General features: G+C 52.0%; 2 protein-coding genes across 15 annotated transcripts in view; one reads left to right on the top strand and one right to left on the bottom strand.

Annotated features, from left to right (window-relative positions):
* Positions 1–8,081, top strand: part of VGLL4 (vestigial like family member 4) — a 167,784-nt gene extending 159,703 nt beyond the window's left edge. For all 5 annotated transcript variants that reach the window (XM_033210698.1, XM_033210696.1, XM_033210697.1 and 2 more), the window contains 2 exons: positions 4,689–4,812; positions 5,304–8,081. In XM_033210698.1, the coding sequence (XP_033066589.1) occupies positions 4,689–4,812; positions 5,304–5,575 (396 nt within the window). In that variant the 3' untranslated portion in view covers positions 5,576–8,081. The remainder of the gene's footprint in view (positions 1–4,688; positions 4,813–5,303) is intronic.
* A 1,017-nt stretch (positions 8,082–9,098) lies between these two features.
* The window catches only part of ATG7 (autophagy related 7), a 273,593-nt gene continuing 263,365 nt past the window's right edge, over positions 9,099–19,326 (bottom strand). For all 10 annotated transcript variants that reach the window (XM_033210683.1, XM_033210689.1, XM_033210692.1 and 7 more), the window contains one exon: positions 9,099–9,370. In XM_033210683.1, coding sequence (XP_033066574.1) covers positions 9,338–9,370 — 33 coding nt within the window. In that variant the 3' untranslated portion in view covers positions 9,099–9,337. The remainder of the gene's footprint in view (positions 9,371–19,326) is intronic.

Here is a 19,326-nt window from a genome sequence, read left to right as displayed (position 1 = left end):
GTGTGGGAGAAGGCAGCAGCATTGAGAAGGCTCGGAATCACTGCTTGAGCTCTCTGAACCTCCAGGGACTGCGACCTAATCGCTCCTTAGTCACTAGTCAGCATTTGCTAAGACTGACAGAGAGGATGGTGCTGTGCCCCGAGGGGTGCCTCCAGGCTCCGTGCATTCACTTGCGAGAGCCTCTGTGTCCTTGCAGCACCCCCGGGGCTTCCCTCAAGCGGCACTGCCTGGTGTCTGTCTCTGATGGGGTCTGTTGGAACTGCGAGTGGGGTAGGCCCTGGGAGTTGGGAAAGGTGGTTCTGGTGCTTGGGAATCCCGCTGAAGCTGAGAACAGTTGCCTGTCTTGCCTTGGAGTCTGACATTGTAATCCTGTTTGTTTGATTCATTCATTTAACAAAATGGCATAGACCCCTATTGTGTACCAGCGGGTGCCAGAAGCCAGTCAAGCAAGATACAGTCGTTGTTCTCAGCACACTCAGCTTTAGTCTGGAGGAGAGATCGCTGGCTGATGTGTCTGATGGAACCTGGGGCCAGGTTATCACTGCTGTTCATTTCAGCGTTTTACTAGTGCTCACCATTTACCCAGCCCTCTGCAGAGCAGAGCTCTAGGCAGCCAGAGATGTGTGTGTGGACACTGTCATGGCCACAGGGAGCTCCCAGTCTAGTTGGGGAAATGGATGTGAGAAGAGAGGATTGTGCTCCTGGGCAGCAGCAGAGGCATGTGGGCAGTGCGGCCCACAGGGACCCGCTCACTGCCTCCGGGGGTGGGCAGTGGACCTTTCTGCTTTGTGAAGCTCATTTGGCATTGTAATGATGCCACGAGCCATGGCCTGAACCGTGCAGGTGGAACCTGGCTCTCTGGCCATTGCCACTACTGTTGGGGAGTCCCTGAAGGACAGGGGAATGGAGGGGAGGATTCAGCTGTCATCTCAGAGCACCCACATCCAGCCTCTGGCCCTTGGTGACCTGGGGGATGTAACTGTGAGCCTCACGAGCTGTCTCTGCCCGCAGGGTCAGGGTGGGCCCTTGGCGGGCTTAGTGTTTTCTTGGATGATTTATTTCCTTGACTCTTCAAGGCTCTTGAGAATCTTGCAGTTGATTTTCGGTCACAGTTGCTTTGCAAAAACTGAACTGCTGAACAGAGTGGCCTTTCTTTAGCCTGCCTCCCTCTCTCCAACCTGGAATGGGCCTGGCTGCCCACGGCACACGTGGCGAGGGCCCTTCCTCGTGCCTTGGGGCTCCTTAGCAGCTTTCCTAGGAGGGAGAACCTCAGCTCCCCAGCTGTGTCCTTACAGGATCCAGGCCTGGACCGAGGACAAAGCCAGGGACCACGGGGCACCCCAAGCTGCCCATTTTCCTGGGAAGGGCACAGTGGCCCTGACCGGAGCTGTCACTTTAGGCTGCGGTTGGTGGGGAAGAGGGGGTCAATCCTGCCCTCCTTGCCGTGGCTGCTGTCAGCACATGTCATTCATGTCGTAGCCATTTGTGGGGCTCCTTCCTGTGGCAGCGTGGCGGGGCCGAGGCCACGCACTGGAACCTCAGCTGGGCTCCAGCGCCCTGCTGAGGACACCAAGCAGCCACGTTGCCTGTGCTCCAGCAGCTCCGAGGCCCCTTCCCAGGAGTCTGTTGGGTGTCATCCTGTAGCTCAGAGCCAGGGGAATGGTGGTGGGGAGGGGGCTTCCTGGGGTGACAGCAAATCTCTGTGTCCACAGGTGGGCATATTGCATGCTGCAGCCCTGTGGGGTGGACATGGTGGAAACCTTCCTCTGTGTGGCAGAAAATGTGACTCAGATCTCTGGGAACTTGGGACAGGAAAGTTCCCTGAGGGGCATGTATGGGGAGGCTGCAGAAAGTGTCCCCCCATTTCATGTTTGTGATGGCAGCTCAGGATAGACAGACACCAAGAGGGTGGCCTTGGGCAGCAGCCAGTGAGGAGAGGCAGGATGGGGTTAAGCTTCGCACATGGAGGGCCGGGTGCGGTGGCTCACACCTGTAATTCCAGCACTTTGGGAGGTCGAGGCGGCGGATCACTTGAGGCCAGGATTTCGAGACCAGCCTGGCCAACATGGTGAAACCCTGTCTTTACTAAAAGTACAAAAATTAGCCAGGCGTGGTGGTGGGTGCCTGTAATCCCAGCTGCTCGGGAGGCTGACAGAATCACTTGAATCCGGAAGGCAGAGCTTGCAGTGAGCCAAGATCGTGTCACTGCACTCCAGCCTGGACGACAGAGTGAGACTTTGTCTCAAAAAAGAAAAAAAAAAGAAAAAAAAATGGTGCAGCCAGTCTTGGGGGTTGCTTTCAAATGGGACAGGTGGGAGCTCTCTCCCCCAGGGCAGCCTCTGTCTGAGGACAGTCACAGGTGGGTGGGGCAGCGAGTGAAGGGGTTTAGTGACAGGGCTCATCCTGGCCCTGCCATAAATCTGCGGCGTAACTTCCAGCAGGGTGCTTCTGGCCTTCATTTTCCCCATCTGGAAAATAAGGGCGTGGGGGAGGGGAGCCTCACGATCCCATAAACGCTCACCATCTGGAGGCCTCGGGCCTGTTCTAGGTGGACGAGTCCCGGCCTGCACTCAACCACAGAGGCAAGGGCGAGATGTCTGACTCCAGCAGGGGCCGGGGGGTGATGGAGCCAGTCCCAGGAGGGCTCACGGGCCACCCTGTAGCCTGGCTTGTGGGGAGGGGGAGAGGATACCCAGACACTGAACATCTTCGCATCTGCAGGTGACCGGTTAAGGTGATTCGCTGCAGCTCAGGTCAGGAGATGTCCTAAAGGTGTTCTGATACCAGTTGGCCAGCCTGCCCTGCTGGTCCCTTGCTAGAGGCTCTCTTCTGAAATGGCCTTTCCTGCCTTGGATAGACTGACATAAAGGCTGGACAGTGAGCTCATTTCTTCCTCTTCCTTGATTCCCCCTCCCCGTGCTTGAAACATCTCCCCAGTTCCCCACATCTGCGTGGGTCAGGACATGCTCGCTGCAAAGAACAAGCCAGCTGAGCACAAAAGGGAGTTTTATTGGGAGGATCCTGGGGGGTCTCCTTGAGCCCAAAGTCATGGGTCCAGCCAGGCTTGGGAAGGGCCTGGCCATCTCACTGAGAGCTGGACGGGGCAGGCCATCCTTCCTCCTGGCTCTGCGCATGTCCAGGTCTTGGTATCTTGCTCTCTTGCTGCTGCTTGACCTCTGTGGTCAGCCAGTGTGAGATCTGCTCCAGGCCTCATCTGTCGGTCCCCAACCCCCTTTCCGACCCTGTCTGCTCAGCACTGTGAAGACCCTCGCCTGAGGCCCTGTCCACAGGCAGAGTGTGGACATTCAGCCCAGCTCCACCTGCCCAGGTTCTCTGCACTGCCACCTGTGCACACCACGGAGGCGACAGGAACTCTGGGCAGCTCTGTCCCACTGCGGAAGTATTGCGCCACTGAGAAAACCCTGAATTCTTGGTTTGTCTGCTGCGGCTAAGCCACATCTCCCTCTACCCTGGCGTGTGTCATTTCTTGTTAGACCCAAGTACAGACCCTTATGTTTAATCCCAGTTCATCCTTGTGGATCCACATTTTCATCCTAGAATCCATTTTCGCCATTCCCCATCACTTTCTATCATGAGAAGGTCTGGCAGGCGAGCCTTTTGTGTCTTTATACCAGCTACTGCTCTGACTTTAATGGAAAGGGCTGGCTGGGAAGGACAAAGCCCAGAAGGACAAAGCCCAGCATCCCTCTAGCTGACATTACTGTCACCATTGGTCCCTGTGGGGTGATTTCAACCAGCTCCTCACTGGCTGTTCTGGAACTCAGCCCACATACTCCACCACCTTGTCCTCAGGGATATTGCAAGATACTTTTCCTGGGGGAACCTGAGGAGGTTCTGTTTAGTTCACAAATATTTTCTGTCCCAGGTTCTGCACGAAGGCTGGGGGGCCAGACACACTACCTGGTGTGCATGGTCTTACAGGAGCACCTGGACAGACAGATGCACTTGCTGAATCTTGGTGGGTTGGAGGAGCAGGAGTGAAGGTGGGGGCAGCCAGTGAAAGGCTTCACAGAGAGATCTGAACAGGGCTTGAAGGAACAAGGGGAGTCTGCCAGGCAGACAGTGTAGGCGTGACAGGGAAGGAGAGTGAGACTGTGTGCAAGGCAGATCAGGCTGGGGTGGGATGTGTGCCGTTCTACACTTAGGCGTATTTCCTCTCTGTCCTGATTTGTAGGTCATCACTGAAGCCAACTCGAGCTGGCTTTGGCTCAAGCAAAATGCTTCCAGTTAATTGCCATGTATTGAAGTGTCCTGGATGGCTCCAGGCACACCCGCGGCTCAGTGGACACAATGGGAAGGGCTCTGGGGACGTTATCGGGAGGAGCGAGGTCCCTCCTGCAACCCTCTGCCCTCCACAGGATGCTCGGTGTTTGTCTCAACAGATTTGAGAGAGGGGGACAGACCAACTCAACAGTTGAGCTTTTGTCCTTTGTACTCTCACTGATCCAAACAGCCACGAGCAGGGGCCACTACACACACCCTTGGAGCTGCGCTCACTCTGTGGATTGGCTTTGTCTAGCAACAGGACTCCAGTGTTGAAGTGGGAGGTGGCAGACTGGGTCAGGGAGGGCTCCAGAACAGAGCCTGAAGGGTGCTGGGGAGGGCCCCAGGGGCAGTGCCCGGTACTGAGGCAGGTCTCCACACACTGACACCCCTCTTTCCCGCAGAACCGGCCCTCCGTGATCACCTGTGCCTCGGCTGGCGCCCGCAACTGCAACCTCTCACACTGCCCCATCGCGCACAGCGGCTGTGCCGCGCCCGGGCCTGCCAGCTACCGGAGGCCACCAAGCGGTGAGTGTCCTGGGCCTCCTCACCTGTCACAGCTGTGCTAGTAGCAGCAGAGCCCTTCTCTGTCATGCTGTTGGCTGAAACCCCTTGCCCCTGAGCCCATCTATTGCTGAGGTTGAAAAAGTGTTTTTTGAGCACGTCCAGTATGCACCTAGTGTTGTGTGTGGCTTGGGTGGGAAGGGCATGAGAAACACGATGCCCCTTCAATTTCAGGATCTCATGCCCTAGTTCAGGGAGGGCAGCAGCTACTGTTACTTAAATTTAATGCCATTTCTCTTTCTGAACTTGCACTCTGGCCCAGTGCAGTTGGTACATCACCACTTTACAGAGAAGTGACCTGCTCAAGTGCCTGACTGAGCCGGGGGAGGTGGGTTCTGTTTGCAGAGCCCACACTGACTGTGGCAGCCAGTCCAGCTCTGGGCTGCCCGAGGGAGGGTGCTGCACCCGTGCCTGTCTGCAGCCCCGTGTCTGACTGCCTTCCTGCTTGCCTGCAGCCGCCACCACCTGCGATCCCGTGGTGGAGGAGCATTTCCGTAGGAGCCTGGGCAAGAATTACAAGGAGCCCGAGCCGGCACCCAACTCTGTGTCCATCACGGGCTCCGTGGACGACCACTTTGCCAAAGCTCTGGGTGACACGTGGCTCCAGATCAAAGCGGCCAAGGATGGAGCGTCCAGCAGCCCTGAGTCTGCCTCTCGCAGGGGCCAGTCCGCCAGCCCCTCTGCCCACATGGTCAGCCACAGTCACTCCCCCTCTGTGGTCTCCTGAAGGGAGCGCCGCCTCCAACAACACGTGGATCTGCATGGTTTGCCTGAGCTTTGAACAGTCAGTACTTAAAAAAAAAAAAAAGAAAAAAAAAAATCATGGGGGTGGGGTGGGGGGAAGGGAAGGGATGGTTTATTCGCAAAAACCATGTTGTTGGGATTTTTGTTCTGTTTTTGTACTTGCTTGGTATCCGTACAAGGGGGCCCTCAAACATGATAGCAGGAACTACGTGTGGAACATCTGTCTAATGTAGCATCCTTACTTCCTGCCTCAGTTACCAAAGAAACCTCTGATGCAGGTCTGCCGCCCCGACGGGGCCAGGACTCCACAGCGCTTTGTCAGTCACAAGCCATGATGAATTGGTGACTCAGACGCTTTGTGCTTTCTCCTTTGCTTCTTGAGACCGGGGTGTGTGTGGCTCAGCTTCCACGGCGTGTTTGGTTCGGTCCGTGTGTGTGCGTGTGTATACTTGAAGAGAACTGTCGTGTCTGATTTGCACTATTGGAGGAGGACTAAAGTTGCCTGACAACTTTATGTGTGATGCCAGAACTCTGAGGGCAAACTGCTGAAAAACAAAGGGTTTAAGGATGACATTTCTGACCATTTGTGTGTTTGTTGTTGTTACTGTTTTTGTTTTTTTTTTTAATCTAGACAATACAGCTTTGGAAGGGGAAGTCTCATACAGGTTATAGGTCTTTCTCTCTCTAGGTTTCAGGTGCTTGCAACTGGACTGCAGACTCTACCAATCACGGGCATTTTACCTTCTCTGAACACTGCAGTTTGTTAGACTAGAGCTGAGGTTGGAGGATTCCATAGTGCTTTAAACGTGATGCATGTTTTAATGGAGAAAAATAGCTGGTTTCTATTAATTATATAGACAGTAAACAAAAACCTTAATACTTACTATCTTCTTTTCAGAATTAGTTTATTTTTGTCAGTTACAGTCCTAGATATACTTACTGCTGGTACAGTTGTACTCTAAGATTTGTATTTGATACTCACTTTACTCACAAGTAGTGCGGGAGGCCAGCTCCTGGCAGGCCCTCGCGATGAGCAGTGGGTCAGCTGCGGTGTGGGATGCTGGAGTTTTGCTGCCGGCTGACAGCATTTTTGCATCCCTGTCTGCTTTGTTACAAGCTCCCAGGGGAGGTGGGGTTTGTGTCTTCCAGCTTCCCTACATGCAGAAACTGCTCCCTTTGAACTCTCTTGGCTGAACAGCAGATTACTGACAATCTGTGATACGGTGTTTGATACGCTTCCTCGTACGCTGGGGCCAAGGCAGTATACATTCCTCTGACTTTATACTGTTATTACTGCATTTTATTATTTGCTATATTAATAGCTACTAACTAGAAATTAGATGAAGCAAGCATGACAGACACAGCTGTGGAGGTCACAGCTGCTCCTTTTTGGTCAGTGAGCGTTTCTTTCCCCTCCGCCTGGGGTGTGCTGTGTTCCGCCTGGCCCATCAGAGGCTCACGACGATGGCACCTGACCAGGTGACATGGGTGTGGTCACCTCACCTGCAAGGCTTTGTGGACTCTGCACACTGCACGACCTCTGGTTTTACAGTTTGGCTGTTGAATTTTGGAAATTGGCACTGGGTGAAAAGGTCGGAGGACTGGCTCTTGTAGTCACAGGGTGGCTGCAGGCCTTTGAAAAGTAGAGGAAAGAAAGAAAAGCCCTTCTCCTTGCCCCGCACACATTTCACTCCCACTCTACTGGGCTTCCAAGCTTTGGCATTCAGGCCCCTATATTTTCTGTAGGAAAAATTGTTGAGAACACTTTTTTTATATAGGTAATTTTAAGACCATCATTACGCTGTGCGTAAAGAATGTACAGAGAAATTTGTAGGTATTTTTTGAAGAACATTAATTTGTTAATGATATGTAGCTATTTAATTTTTCCCTTTCCTATTGTAATCATTCATTTTTTGTTGTTGTTTGGAAAAAAAAAGTTGATCTTTTTTTTTTGTCGTAGATTTGTCTGTAAAAGTGCAGGAACACAGTTATTCTATGAGAACACTGCATCTGCATTCATAGCCACTAGTTTGTTATTGCTACAGGCTACTGAGCGTCGTAACAGGAAAACAACCCACTGCTGACCGGCTCGGTGGAGGACACTCCTGGGACAGGTCTCTTTGTCAGTGAACAAGGGCGTCACTCTGGGAGGGTCGGTGGTGCTGGTGGCCGGGTCCCCTGGTGCACTGACCTATCTGGGATAGGCAGTACCCTGGAGGGGGCCCTGGGCAGAGGGGGGGCAGCAGAAAACCAAACATTTCACTGAGAAAGAGCCCCCTTCCCTGCTCTAAGAAGGGGCTCCGTGAAGGTCTTCCCAGAGCCACGCCGCCTGCAGTGCGCTCTGACCTTCTCTCCGTGTGTGTAAATCTGTAATATACCATTCTCTGTGGCCTGTATTTCCTGGAAGAAGAAAAAAAAGGTTTGGCAGGCCATCTTTTTTTTGTACTTACAAGTAGCCTTAAGAACAATAATAAAGTGCTCTTAAACCACATAGTGTACGTGTGGCTCTTCAGCCCCCGAGTGAGTTTCAGCGCCAGGCTGGGTGGGCGGACTCGGGCCCTGCACCTGTGCCGGCTGTGTCCTCACGAAGCTCCCCTGAGCTGAGCGACAGCCACCGCAACTTGGACTGGCTACTTTGGGAGAAGCCTCATTTGAAATCAACCCTACTAAATCCTGCTGTTGTAAGGGTCAGCCCAGACTCAATTTTCACTTTGATTTTGGGCCTAAGACGAAAGCTGAAAGAATAAAATAGCAGGAAGAGTGCCTCTGGTTCCTACAGCATTCCAGGGACGATGCCTTCTACATGGGGCAGGGTGGTCAGAGGTACCCAGGCCATGGCCTCTCCTGGGTTTCCAACCCCTGCTCTTGGGGCCTCACAGCTGCACACACCCAGAAGAAAGAGGAACAGCAGCTCTGGCCTGAGTTACCCATGGTAGAGCTGTCTGACCCCTCCCCAGGCAGCCCAGGCTTCACCTTTCTGGGCCTGGCGTGCTCATAAAGGCAGGGAGGACTCCACCTCATCCAGGCAGCTGCCAGGATCTGCCCCAGGCTCTTCCCCCAGCTCAAGGCAGCAACAGAAACTCCTCCCTCAAGCAGGCAGGCAGGCAGGCACAGATGCTATGCCCACAGTGGAGGACAGGCCGGGAGGCAGGAAAGCCATGTCTGGGCGGCTCACTCTATGGTGGAAATCTGGGGTCAGTGGGTCGTGTGGGCCCTTTAGTCTCGCACCCAGCTCGGCTCTCCTCCCGCTCCACCAGGGCCGGGCTGCAGTGTGCTCACAGGGCCCCACCCTCAGCCATGCCCAGGGCCCTCACAGGAGAAGCCTGCAGTGAGGCTGGCAGGGCATCCTGGGGATGAGGGTGCCACCTCCTGCAGTGGCTCTGGATAGGAGCTGGTCGCTCGCCATTTGGTCTGTGTTGGGCCACCCTCCGAGGGCCAAGGGGAAAGGATCCTGAGGGATGGCTAACACACTGTCACAAGAAATAAAAACTGCACAGAGGACCAAGTCCCAGGTCAATAGCAAGGCCGAAGCCAAGGTTATTATTTAGCTCTGAACTGGTGGCATCATGAATCCCGAGCAACGTTGAACACTGGCCGCTCCTGGGCAGCGGAGGGGGTCCCAGTCCTCAGGGTATGGAGAGAAGGGGCCCAGAATCACCAAGCCTGGGGTCAGCAGTCCTGCTCTGGTGATGGAGAGCTCCTCAGCAGGCCGCCGGGGAGAAGTCAGCCCCACAGCGGGGCCATTTCAGATGGTCTCATCGTCGCTCATGTCCCAGATCTGCGTGGAGAAGGGGAGAGGCTCAGCCAAGATGTCCCACTGCCTGGTGGTAGGCACACGGATGCTTTAAAACTGCAGTGGTCATGGCAGCTCCCACCTGCAGAACCACTCCATTGACTCTGAGGGACTGTCACCCCATTTCTGTACAAGGACACCAAATCTCAGACTTGCCAAGGTGTTACTAGTGCGTGAACCACCTGGTGGAACCAACAGTGGAGGGCTGGGATTTGCACTGGGGATTCCTCTGCTCACCTCCTGCACGTCCACCTCGGGGGCCTGTCCCTGACCCAGCCAGCCTCTGCTCATCCTGGCTTCTGCAGCACTCAACCCCACCCCAAGCCAGCTTATTCTCCTTGCAGTCCACCTGCCCTCTGGAAGGCAAGCTCCCTGAGGGCAGGGATTCTGGTGTGGGCACGTGCTGCCTCGGGAGGCTGCACCCTGGGTGACTGCTCCACATTCCCTCTAACTATAGTCCAGCTGCCGACACTCCCAACTCACACTAGAGAGCTGAAGAGCAAGCCCGCCCCACCAGCCAGGGTGGAGGTGGCCTGGAGCAGGACAGTAGAGACAGCCAGATCCTGCCACAGTCCCTCAACGAGTCTGAGCCTCGCAGTGACCCTGGGGAGCGGGAGGCCCCAGTGTGGCCGTGAGGAGAACTGAGGGACCCAGCAAGAGACACCCTGCCCGCATGGGCCCAGGCCCATTCATTCCCTGCGGTCCTTGGCGTGAACGCCCAGGGAGAGAGCCCAAGGCCAGCACAGCAGGTCTCAGGGTCCCTGGCACCCTGGGCTCCCTGGAGGGCCAGTCCCTGAAGCTACGCCTTCAGACTTTCAAAATTCCTAGAACTGGTTGCAAAAGGCCACCTCAGTGCTAGGAGGGCTGAGAGAAGGAACAGCATGTTTACATGAGGCTGGCCCGGGGAGACAGGAGGCCTGGCCAAGGTAAATATCAACACCAGCTTGGCTTTCAAAGTCAAGGACGTCGAAAATAAATAGAAGGAAATTTCCCTCTCCTGAGGACTCAGCTCCCAGGCTGAGGGGAGGCAGCCCTCTCACTTCCCCCGTCTCCCCTGAGGCCAAACTATCTGAGCTCTCAGGAGGGGACTGCCAAGCGAGGTCTAGATGCCGGCCCAGCCAGGCTGTGGATGGGCCGGTCTGGAGTCCAGTGACCAAATGTCCCTTTCTCTGGGTCAGGTCCCCACCGAGCTCATCCTCAGTGCGGCTGAAAACTCCCCTAGGGTGGGACTGAGCAGTGCAGGGCAGGGTGGCTGTGTTGCTAACAAAGGTTGCATTTAGGAGTCCCTGGATCTGATCTCTGGGTTCTGATGGTCTGAGTGGAAGAAACTGAGCCCCTGGAGGGTTTGCCAGCACAATCCATCCGTTCTTTCCCTCTCCTATTCAATGAACACACATTCATGGAGCCCACTCTGTGCCACGCACTGTGCAGACCTGCTGCAAATACTCCCCCTTTCACTCCTCACATCTATCTGTGAGGTGAAGATGGAAACAAGCCCACAGAGGTAAGGCAATTGGCCTGAGATCACGCTACAAGCAAGCTTCAGTGCTGGGAACAGGGGTGTGTGGAAAACGGCTGGGCGGGCTGCCTGGAGGAGGCGGCCAAGGTGGGGGGTGATGGGGCAAGATGGAGAATGAAAAGGGTGAGCCTTGTGGGCCGTGTCCTCCGGGACCTCCTGCCCAGCCTCCTTGGAGGGCTGCCAGCCTGGGCAGGGCAGGGTCAGTGCCAAACAGCAGTGCCCTCTGCAAACGGGTGATTGGGGTTGTTCTGTTCCTGAGGACTCTGGCCGGGGCTGGGGTCGGGACTAGGCTTTACAGGAAAGCAGAAACTTTCAGGGAGGTGTTACCCATTTTGTCATCCATGTTACCAGGTTTTTAGCTATGGGGAAGAGGCATAGGTGCTCAGCCACACTAGGACTGGGTGGCCTGGGGCTGGCCCTGAAAGGTGCCTGGCTGACCCCTTGCTCCTGGACAGATTCAGCGCTTGAGGGGCCACGGCTGCTGGCAGTGCCCAAGCTGTGCAGGGGATCCCGCGACACCTGGAAGGCTTATTGTGACACGGTTCTACTGAGGCGGGGGGCGGGGAGCAATGCATTTTACATAACCACTCGGGGATTTTCCAGAGCGAATCTCAGGGGCAGGGACGGGCTCTCTGCTGGCCTTGTCCCATTGGCTGGGCTCAGAGGGCAGCAGCCATCTTCATTGGAAACCTCAAGAAACAACTAGAACACAGACTTGTGGGGATGGGATGGGGACTGGAGTGGGACTGGGGGCTGGGATCTGCAGACTCCCCACCGTATCCTCACCACAGCTGTGTCCTCGGCAGGGCAGCTGGTGTGGAGAAGGGCACGGTGAATGTCCTCTTAATGAAGATCATAGGAAACTGTCAGGTTTTAAAAATATCAATACTGAGTGCTGACAAGGGTATGGCAAAACACTGCCACAAGAGAAGTATAAATTGGTACCATATTTTTAAAAAGATTTGGCAATATGTAATACAAACCTTTAAAAACGTTCAACCCTAAAGAAAAGACAAATGGTTTTTTTGTGTTTAATATCAAAGTACACCTGGAAACCCCAATAAAATAAATGCTAAGATATCCTTAGAATACAAATGAAAAAGTATTTGGTAAGAACAAGATATAAAATTGACAACAACCAGTTATAACCCCCCACATGCAGTGCAAACAATGTTCAAAACAGAATGAAAGAGGCTGGGCGTGGTGGCTCACACCTGTAATCTCAGCACTTTGGGAGGCTAGGGTGGGTGGATCACTCAAAGTCAGGAGTTCAAGACCAGCCTGGCCAACATGGTGAAACCCCATCTCTACTAAAAATACAAAAAGTAGCCGGGCGTGGTGGCGGGCACCTGTAATCCCAGCTACTTGGGAGGCTGAGCAGGAGAATGGCTTGAACCCGGGAGGTGGAGCTTGCAGTGAGCTTGAGATTGCACCACTGTACTCCAGCCTGGGCAACAGAGTAAGACTCCGTCAAAAAAAAAAAAAAAAAAAAGGAAAGGGAAAGGAAGAAAGGCACCCATTATATTGTCCAGGCACAGTGGTTCGCGCCTGTAATCCCAGCACTTTGGGAGGCTGAGGTGAGTGGACTGCTTGAGGCCAGGAGTTTGAGACCAGCCTGGACAATAGAGCAAGACCTGGTCTATAAAATTTTTTTACAAAAGTATAAAAGCAATGAAAAAGATAAACACATGGGAATAAACCTAACATCAGATGTACAGAATCCATATGAAACCTCTGAAACAGCTGTGACAGTCCTAGAAGAATTTCACCTGGGAAAGATGTAAACTGGAGTAGATAGAGACGTACCCCTTGTTTCTGCATAGGACGATTCAACATCCATAAAGATGTCAGCTTTCTCAAAGTGAATACATTAACAAAGTCTCAATTTTCAAAGATTAACAAATGTTTTCTGGAGCCAGCCGAGCTGGTTCTAGGCTATGTGGGAAAACAGGAAGCAGAGACACCCAGGAAACCCTCTGAACAGAAAAGCGGTGAGAAGCCCCCACCATGGGCTGCGGGAGACGTCAGGAAACCCCCGAGGAGGACGGTGCATCTGCACGGGAACACTCAGATGGCCAGCAGGACACGAAGAGTACAGAAACGAGAGAAGACCATGTCCAAAAACATGTGGAAATCAAGAATTTTAATGAGAATGGCCCGGGGAGTGCCATCTCAGCTCATTAGGAAAAGATAGACTTTTTAAATAAATGATATGAAGAGAAGTAGAGAGTCACTTGGAAAAAGATAAAATTGATTCCATGCCTTACCCTGCACATTAGAATCAACTCCAAATGGGATAAAGACCCAAATGTTAGAGAAAATGAAGCCATAAGAATACTAGACACAAAAGTGGGTGAGCTCATTATAGCCTGGGAGTAGGGAAAGCCTATGATCCCAAATCCATAAGCAATAAAAAATGGATACACTTGACTCTGCAAAAACACATGCATGCAATATGCACGGGAAAACAGTCAAAAAGGCAAACTGTGAGAAAACGTCACAACATACCATAAACGGCTCATCTCAGTAATAGACAAAGAGCTCTTAGAAATCAAGAAGAGAGGCCAGGCACGCCTGTAATCCCAGCACTTTGGAAGGCCGAGGCGGGAGGATCACTTGAGCCCAGGAGTTAAAGACCAGCCTGTACAACATAAGGAGACCCTTTCTCTACAATAATGTTTTAAAATTAGCCAGGTAGGTGTCTGTAGTCCCAGCAACTCAGGAGATGGGAGGATGGTGTGAGCTCGGGAGGTAGACGTTGCAGTGAGCTGTGAATGCACCACTGCACTACAGCCTGGCAACAGAGAGTGAGACCCTGTCTCTAACAGACCGAATTTTTAAAAAGTGGCTAAAGACATGGCCAGTTCTCAGAAAAAATAAGCAAATGGCCCTTAGACAGAAAAAAAGATGCACAGCCTGACTCATAATAAAGGAAATGCAAAGGTTTCCTTAAGACACAAAAAGAACCAGAAAAAAAAATGGGTTTGCATTTCACAAGAATTAAAATTTCTGGTCTTGGAAGGATACCACTGAGAAAATGAAAAGACAAGTTGTAGACTAGGAGAAAATATCTCTATATTAAAAGAACTTGTATTGAGAAAATAAAGAACTCTTACAACTTAATAAAGAGACAAAAACTTGATTTTTGGGGAAAAGATTGGAAGAGAAACTTCACCAAAGAGGAAATATAATGGCAAGTAAGAAAAGACACTCAGCTTGCAGTCCTCAGAGAAATGCAAATCAAAACCATAAAGAGACAGCACACCCCACCTCAAAGAGCTGAAGCTAAAGGCCAGTGCCTCCCGGTGTCTGTGAGGATGTGGGGCAGGAAGGGCCCACACACTGCTCCTAGTGGGGATGGAAAGGTCTAGTGACTGTTTAAGTGTGGGCTCACCATGTGATCCAGCCATTCCACTCCTGTTTATTCCAAAGAAACAAAAACACGTGTCCACAGAAAAACTTCAGCCAGAATGTCCACAGCAGTCTTAGAATAGGTACAAACTAGAAACCACACAAATGCTCATCAATGGGAAAGCAGAGAAACTGTGGTATATCCATACAATGGATACTACTGAGCCATTAAACTACTGATGCGTGCAACCACACACACGAATCTCCGTGTCTTGATCCTGGGCCAAGGAAGCCCAACTGGAATGGGTGGGGAATGGGGTCGAAGGGTACGAGGTGGCAGTCATGTAGCATGAATAGTCCGGAGGTCTGATATACAGCATAGGACTACTGTTAATCCTGCTGGATTGTATACTGGAAATTTGCTAAGTGTAGATTTCAGGTGCCCACACCACATGCTATGTGAGTTGATAGATATGTTAATTTCCTTGGCTGTAGTAACCGTTTCACTATGTGGTATCAAGATACCTTATACACTTTGAATATATATAGTTTTTAAGAAAACAACCCTAACACAGAGGATACCACACTTCGTATTTCATTACATGAAATCCTAGAAGGGCAAAAACCCGTCTGTGGTGACAGGAAGTAATTTGTCACAACTTAACAAACTGGACACTTAAAATGGGTGTATTTCATCGTATGTAAATCACACAATACAGCTGATTTAAAAAAAAAAAGCTGCACTGAGATCACACTGGCAAGAATCTGTTTCACGGTATGTTCTGTTTGTGAGCCTGTAGGGGAACCACTCTCACACCTCCCTGGTAAAACGGAACAGTCCAGCCCCTGCAGAGGACAAGCTGGCAACAGCCACGATTCCTATGGCTGAACTTTTGACCTGGCCATCTCACTTTCAGGAGTCTGTCCTGAAGACACACCTCCACTATACGAAAGGATATTACCCCTGCTGCATGATCTCTTACAGGAAAAGACTGGGAACAGCCCAAGAGGCCCTCAGCGGGGAACCAGCTGACTAAACCATTTGATGCACATCCACAGCTGGGCTATTGTGGCCCTGAAACATAGTGAGTTAAGTCAGCTGATACAGGGGCTCAATTCCGGGATTTCTTTAGTGAAAGAAGAGAAGAAAGAAATGTGCAGAGTATCTGTAGCATACCACCTTTGTTTAAGAAAAAAGGGTTTTTAATTTTGCAAATATAAACACAGGAACAATAAAAGGAGAAATTAATTTAAATGCCTCCCTATAGAGGGTAGGTGGGGATGGAGGTGAGACTGCTCTGAGCGTGCCTTTTAATTTTGAATCATATATGTCACATATTTTAAAGACTAAAAAAGGAAACCAAAAGTACAAGCAACAACAAAATAACTGGAGTCAAAATTTAAAATTTTTGTGCTTCCAAGGACACTATTAAGAAAGAGAAAAGACAACCACAGAATGAGAGAAAATAATGGCACATCACATATCTGATAAGAGACTTGTATCTAGAATATATAAAGACAGGAGTTTGAGACCAGTCCGGGCATGGTGGCTCACGCCTGTAATTTCAGCACTTTGGAAGGCCAAGGTATGAAGGTCACTTGAGCCCAGGAGTTCGAGACCAGCCTGGAACCTGTCTCTACCAAAAAATTTAAAAACTGGCTGAGTGTGGTGGTGCACACCTATAGTCCCAGCTACTCTGGAGGCCGAGGCAGGAGGATCCCTTGAGCCCAGGAGGTCAAGGCTGCAGTGAGCCATGACCATGCCACTTACACGCCAGCCTCGGTGACAGCAAGACCCTGTTTCAAAAACAAAACAAAAAAAATGCGCAAAGATGTTGAATAGACATTTCTCCAGAAAAAGATACAAATTGCTAAGAAGCACATGAAATGATACTGAAACATAATTAGTCATCAGGAAAATGTGAATCAAAACCATAAGCTAACACTTCACACCCACTAGGATGGCTACAATGAAAAAGCCAGATCATAATAAGTGTTGACAAGGATGTGGACAAACTAGAACCTTCATATGTTGCTGCTGGAAATGTGAAATGGTTCAGCCACCTCATAAAAAACAGCTGGCAGTTCACCAAAAAATTAAACACAGTTACCATATGCTACAACAATTCCAGTCCTAGGTAATTGCCCAAGAGAAACGAAAACATGTGTCCACATAAAAACTTGTACACAAACACAGTAGTATTCATAGAAAAGTATTCATAAAAGTTAAACGTGGAATTCATAATGGGAAACGAGTGGGAACAATCCAGTTTCCACCAACTGATGAATAAACGAAACATGGTCTGTCCACATCAGGGAGTGTCACTCAAACCCCTGCCTTCACTCTCTTCCCAGCAGCTCTGAGGACAATGGTGTCACATCTTTGCCCCCATTTTACAAAGCAGGGGACTGAAGCACAGAGAAAACAGCAGAACTTGACAAGGAGACCGAGCTAGCAAGGGTGAAGGAAGAGGCCTTTTCCATTTTCTCTCACTACTTCCTGTTAAACATAATTCCCTCTAAAGATGATTAAGGACGGTCTCTGAGTCTGGCCCCTCCACCCCAGACACACTTCCATTCACCGCCTGTCACGTGAATGCACAGTAGGTGCCCCAAGAGCTGCAGTCCACACCCACCAGCACCACGAATACACCTGGGCAGCCGAAAGGACAGGCCAGGCCAGCTCCTGACCTGTTCTGGCTCCCGAGTCCCCGCCTCGGTATGACCCAGTTCAGAAGGCAGAGCCCGTGGCTTGGACAGCTAGGGAGAGGATGGCATCAGCCTGTGCTGCTCTCCACTGGTGAGGGCGGGCTCAGCCCCTCTGGTCAGCCTGACCTGAGCCCCTCGGCACTCCCCACTGGCTGCTGCCCTGCAATGGAAGAGGGCAGGGCTGGGCCGCCTCTCTGCATTAGGGGAAGAAGGACCTTTCAATTGGGCCCATCACAAGGAATAAGGGGAAGGCTCAGCCCGGACCTCACACACCCAAAGGGCCTTGAGGTTTCACTCTCTCCAAAGGAGACAGACGGGTTTGAAAGGAGCCCTCATCATCAGTTTCAAACTTGGGTCCCGTTTCTGGACCACACTGCCTGGAGCATGCCATGAACTAAGGTTCTTCTTTTATAAACACTGTAATTACCTTGTGAGTGGCACAATTATATTTCTGTGTCTGCTAAAAACGTTCATTTGTTAAATGTAAACATTTAAAATAAGGTTGGGCGCGGTGGCTCACGCCTGTAATCCCAGCACTTTGGGAAGCCGAGTCAGGCGGATCACCTGAGGTCAGGAGTTTGAGACCAGCTTGGTCAACATGGCAAAACCTCCTCTCTACTAAAAATATAAAAGTTAGCTGGGCATGGTGGCATGTGCCTGTAATCCCAGCTACTCAGGAGGCTGAGGCAGGAGAATTGCTTGAACCAGGGAGGCGGAGGTTGCAGTGAGCTGAGATTGTGCCACTGCACTCCAGCCTGGGTGACAGAGCGAGACTCCATCTCAAAAAAAAAGGCCACTATTGGCATTTCTTTATTTACTTTTTGAGACAGGGCCTCACTCTGTCACCAGGCTGGAGTGTGGTACCATCATAGCTCACTGCAGCCTTGACCTCCCAGGCTCAAGCAATCCTCCTACCTCAGCCTCCTTAGTAATTGGGACTACAAGCATATGCCACCACACCCAGCTAATTTTTTATATTTTGTTGAGATGGGGTCTCCCTATGTTGCCCAGACTGGTCTTGAACTCCTAGGCTTAAGCAATCCTCTGGCTTGGCCTCCCAAAATGGCTCTGGGAAACAATGGGGGTGCTAACCCCCACTTCTTCTGGAGGAGCCTGCTAATTGCTAGCTCTTACTGAGCACTGCCAGGGGGTGGCTGCAGGGACTAGGGTAGAAAAAGGAGAGGGGACATCCAGAAGATGATTCCAAGAAAGAGCTGCCGGGGGGCGGGGGGAGGGAGCTGACAACAGACAGACATGCCCAGGAGAGCTGGGCCTGGCAGGGCTGCTCCCAACACAGAGCCTAAGCACAGCCCCGAGGCCCAGAGAGGGGACAAGGCTGGCAGGGCTCCCAAGGCCAGCAGGCTATGGGCTGGGGCTTGGTCCATGAAGTCCTAGGTCAGGTTTATGGACAAGAAGGGACAGGGAGGAGGTGGCCTGGCAGGGGCAGGAAAGAGCAGGGAGGAGGGAGCGGCTGCAGGCCGTGGAGACTCCCCAGCCAGGAGCCAAGGATTGGAGGCAGGGCTCACTCCAGGGTCCCTGCATAGGCTCTCGATGCCCACAAGAGAAGGATCTGTTGTCCCCACAGGTATCCGTCACCCTGGCTCTTCTGGGGTCTCCATAAGCCTCTGGCACTGTTCCGGCCTACAGGGCATCAGACTGAGTTTCTGAATAAACAATCCCATTGTGTCTTTCCCCAGTTTTACAGCCTTCAAAATCTTCCCCTTGCACAGAGGGAGAGTTAAGTCCAAACTCCTTTCCGGGCTACTAGGCCCCCCCGCACCCCTCCAAGCTCCCCACCCAGCACCCTCCCTCTGGCTCACCAGATTCCAGCGGCTGCCGCCTCCTGGCTCTCCCCTCGCTCAGCCTTTTCACAGGCTTCTTTGACTTAGGAGCCTCTTCTCTGCAGCCCCTCCTGCACAGCTGGCTCTGCTGGGTCTGCAGCGACCTTCCGGCTTGCCTACCTTCTTCTCAGGCCTCTTGGTTCCTTCTGCGACCCCACCATAATTTGCTGTCACCTTGTAGTTTGTGCCTCTGTCTGACTTCCCCAGGGGGCTGCCTGCTGCATGAGGGTAGAGCTTGGTCTGTCTGCTCACCACTGTGTCCCCAGCCCCGGCTCAGAGCCTGGCCTAGTAGAGAGGCTTTGCAGAAACAATGATTCAGAACCATCTGTTCTGGATATGATTCCACAGGGCAGAAAAGAAAGGGGGATTTTTGGTGTGACCAAAGTACCTGAGATGCACACAGTCAAGGGCAGGCCCCTCAGCGTAGCTGGCTTCTAAGGACTCCAGCACATCAGGCCCTTGGACTCCAGGCCCCAGAAGGACGGGGGTGGGTGGGGGCAAGCCCTGTGGGTATCCCCAGG

Source organism: Trachypithecus francoisi, unplaced genomic scaffold (genome assembly GCF_009764315.1).
Source record: "Trachypithecus francoisi isolate TF-2019V2 unplaced genomic scaffold, Tfra_2.0 Lachesis_group0, whole genome shotgun sequence".
Taxonomy (NCBI): Eukaryota; Metazoa; Chordata; class Mammalia; order Primates; family Cercopithecidae; genus Trachypithecus; species Trachypithecus francoisi.
Note: the sequence above shows the minus strand (reverse complement) of the source record. Positions and strands in the feature narration are given on the sequence as shown.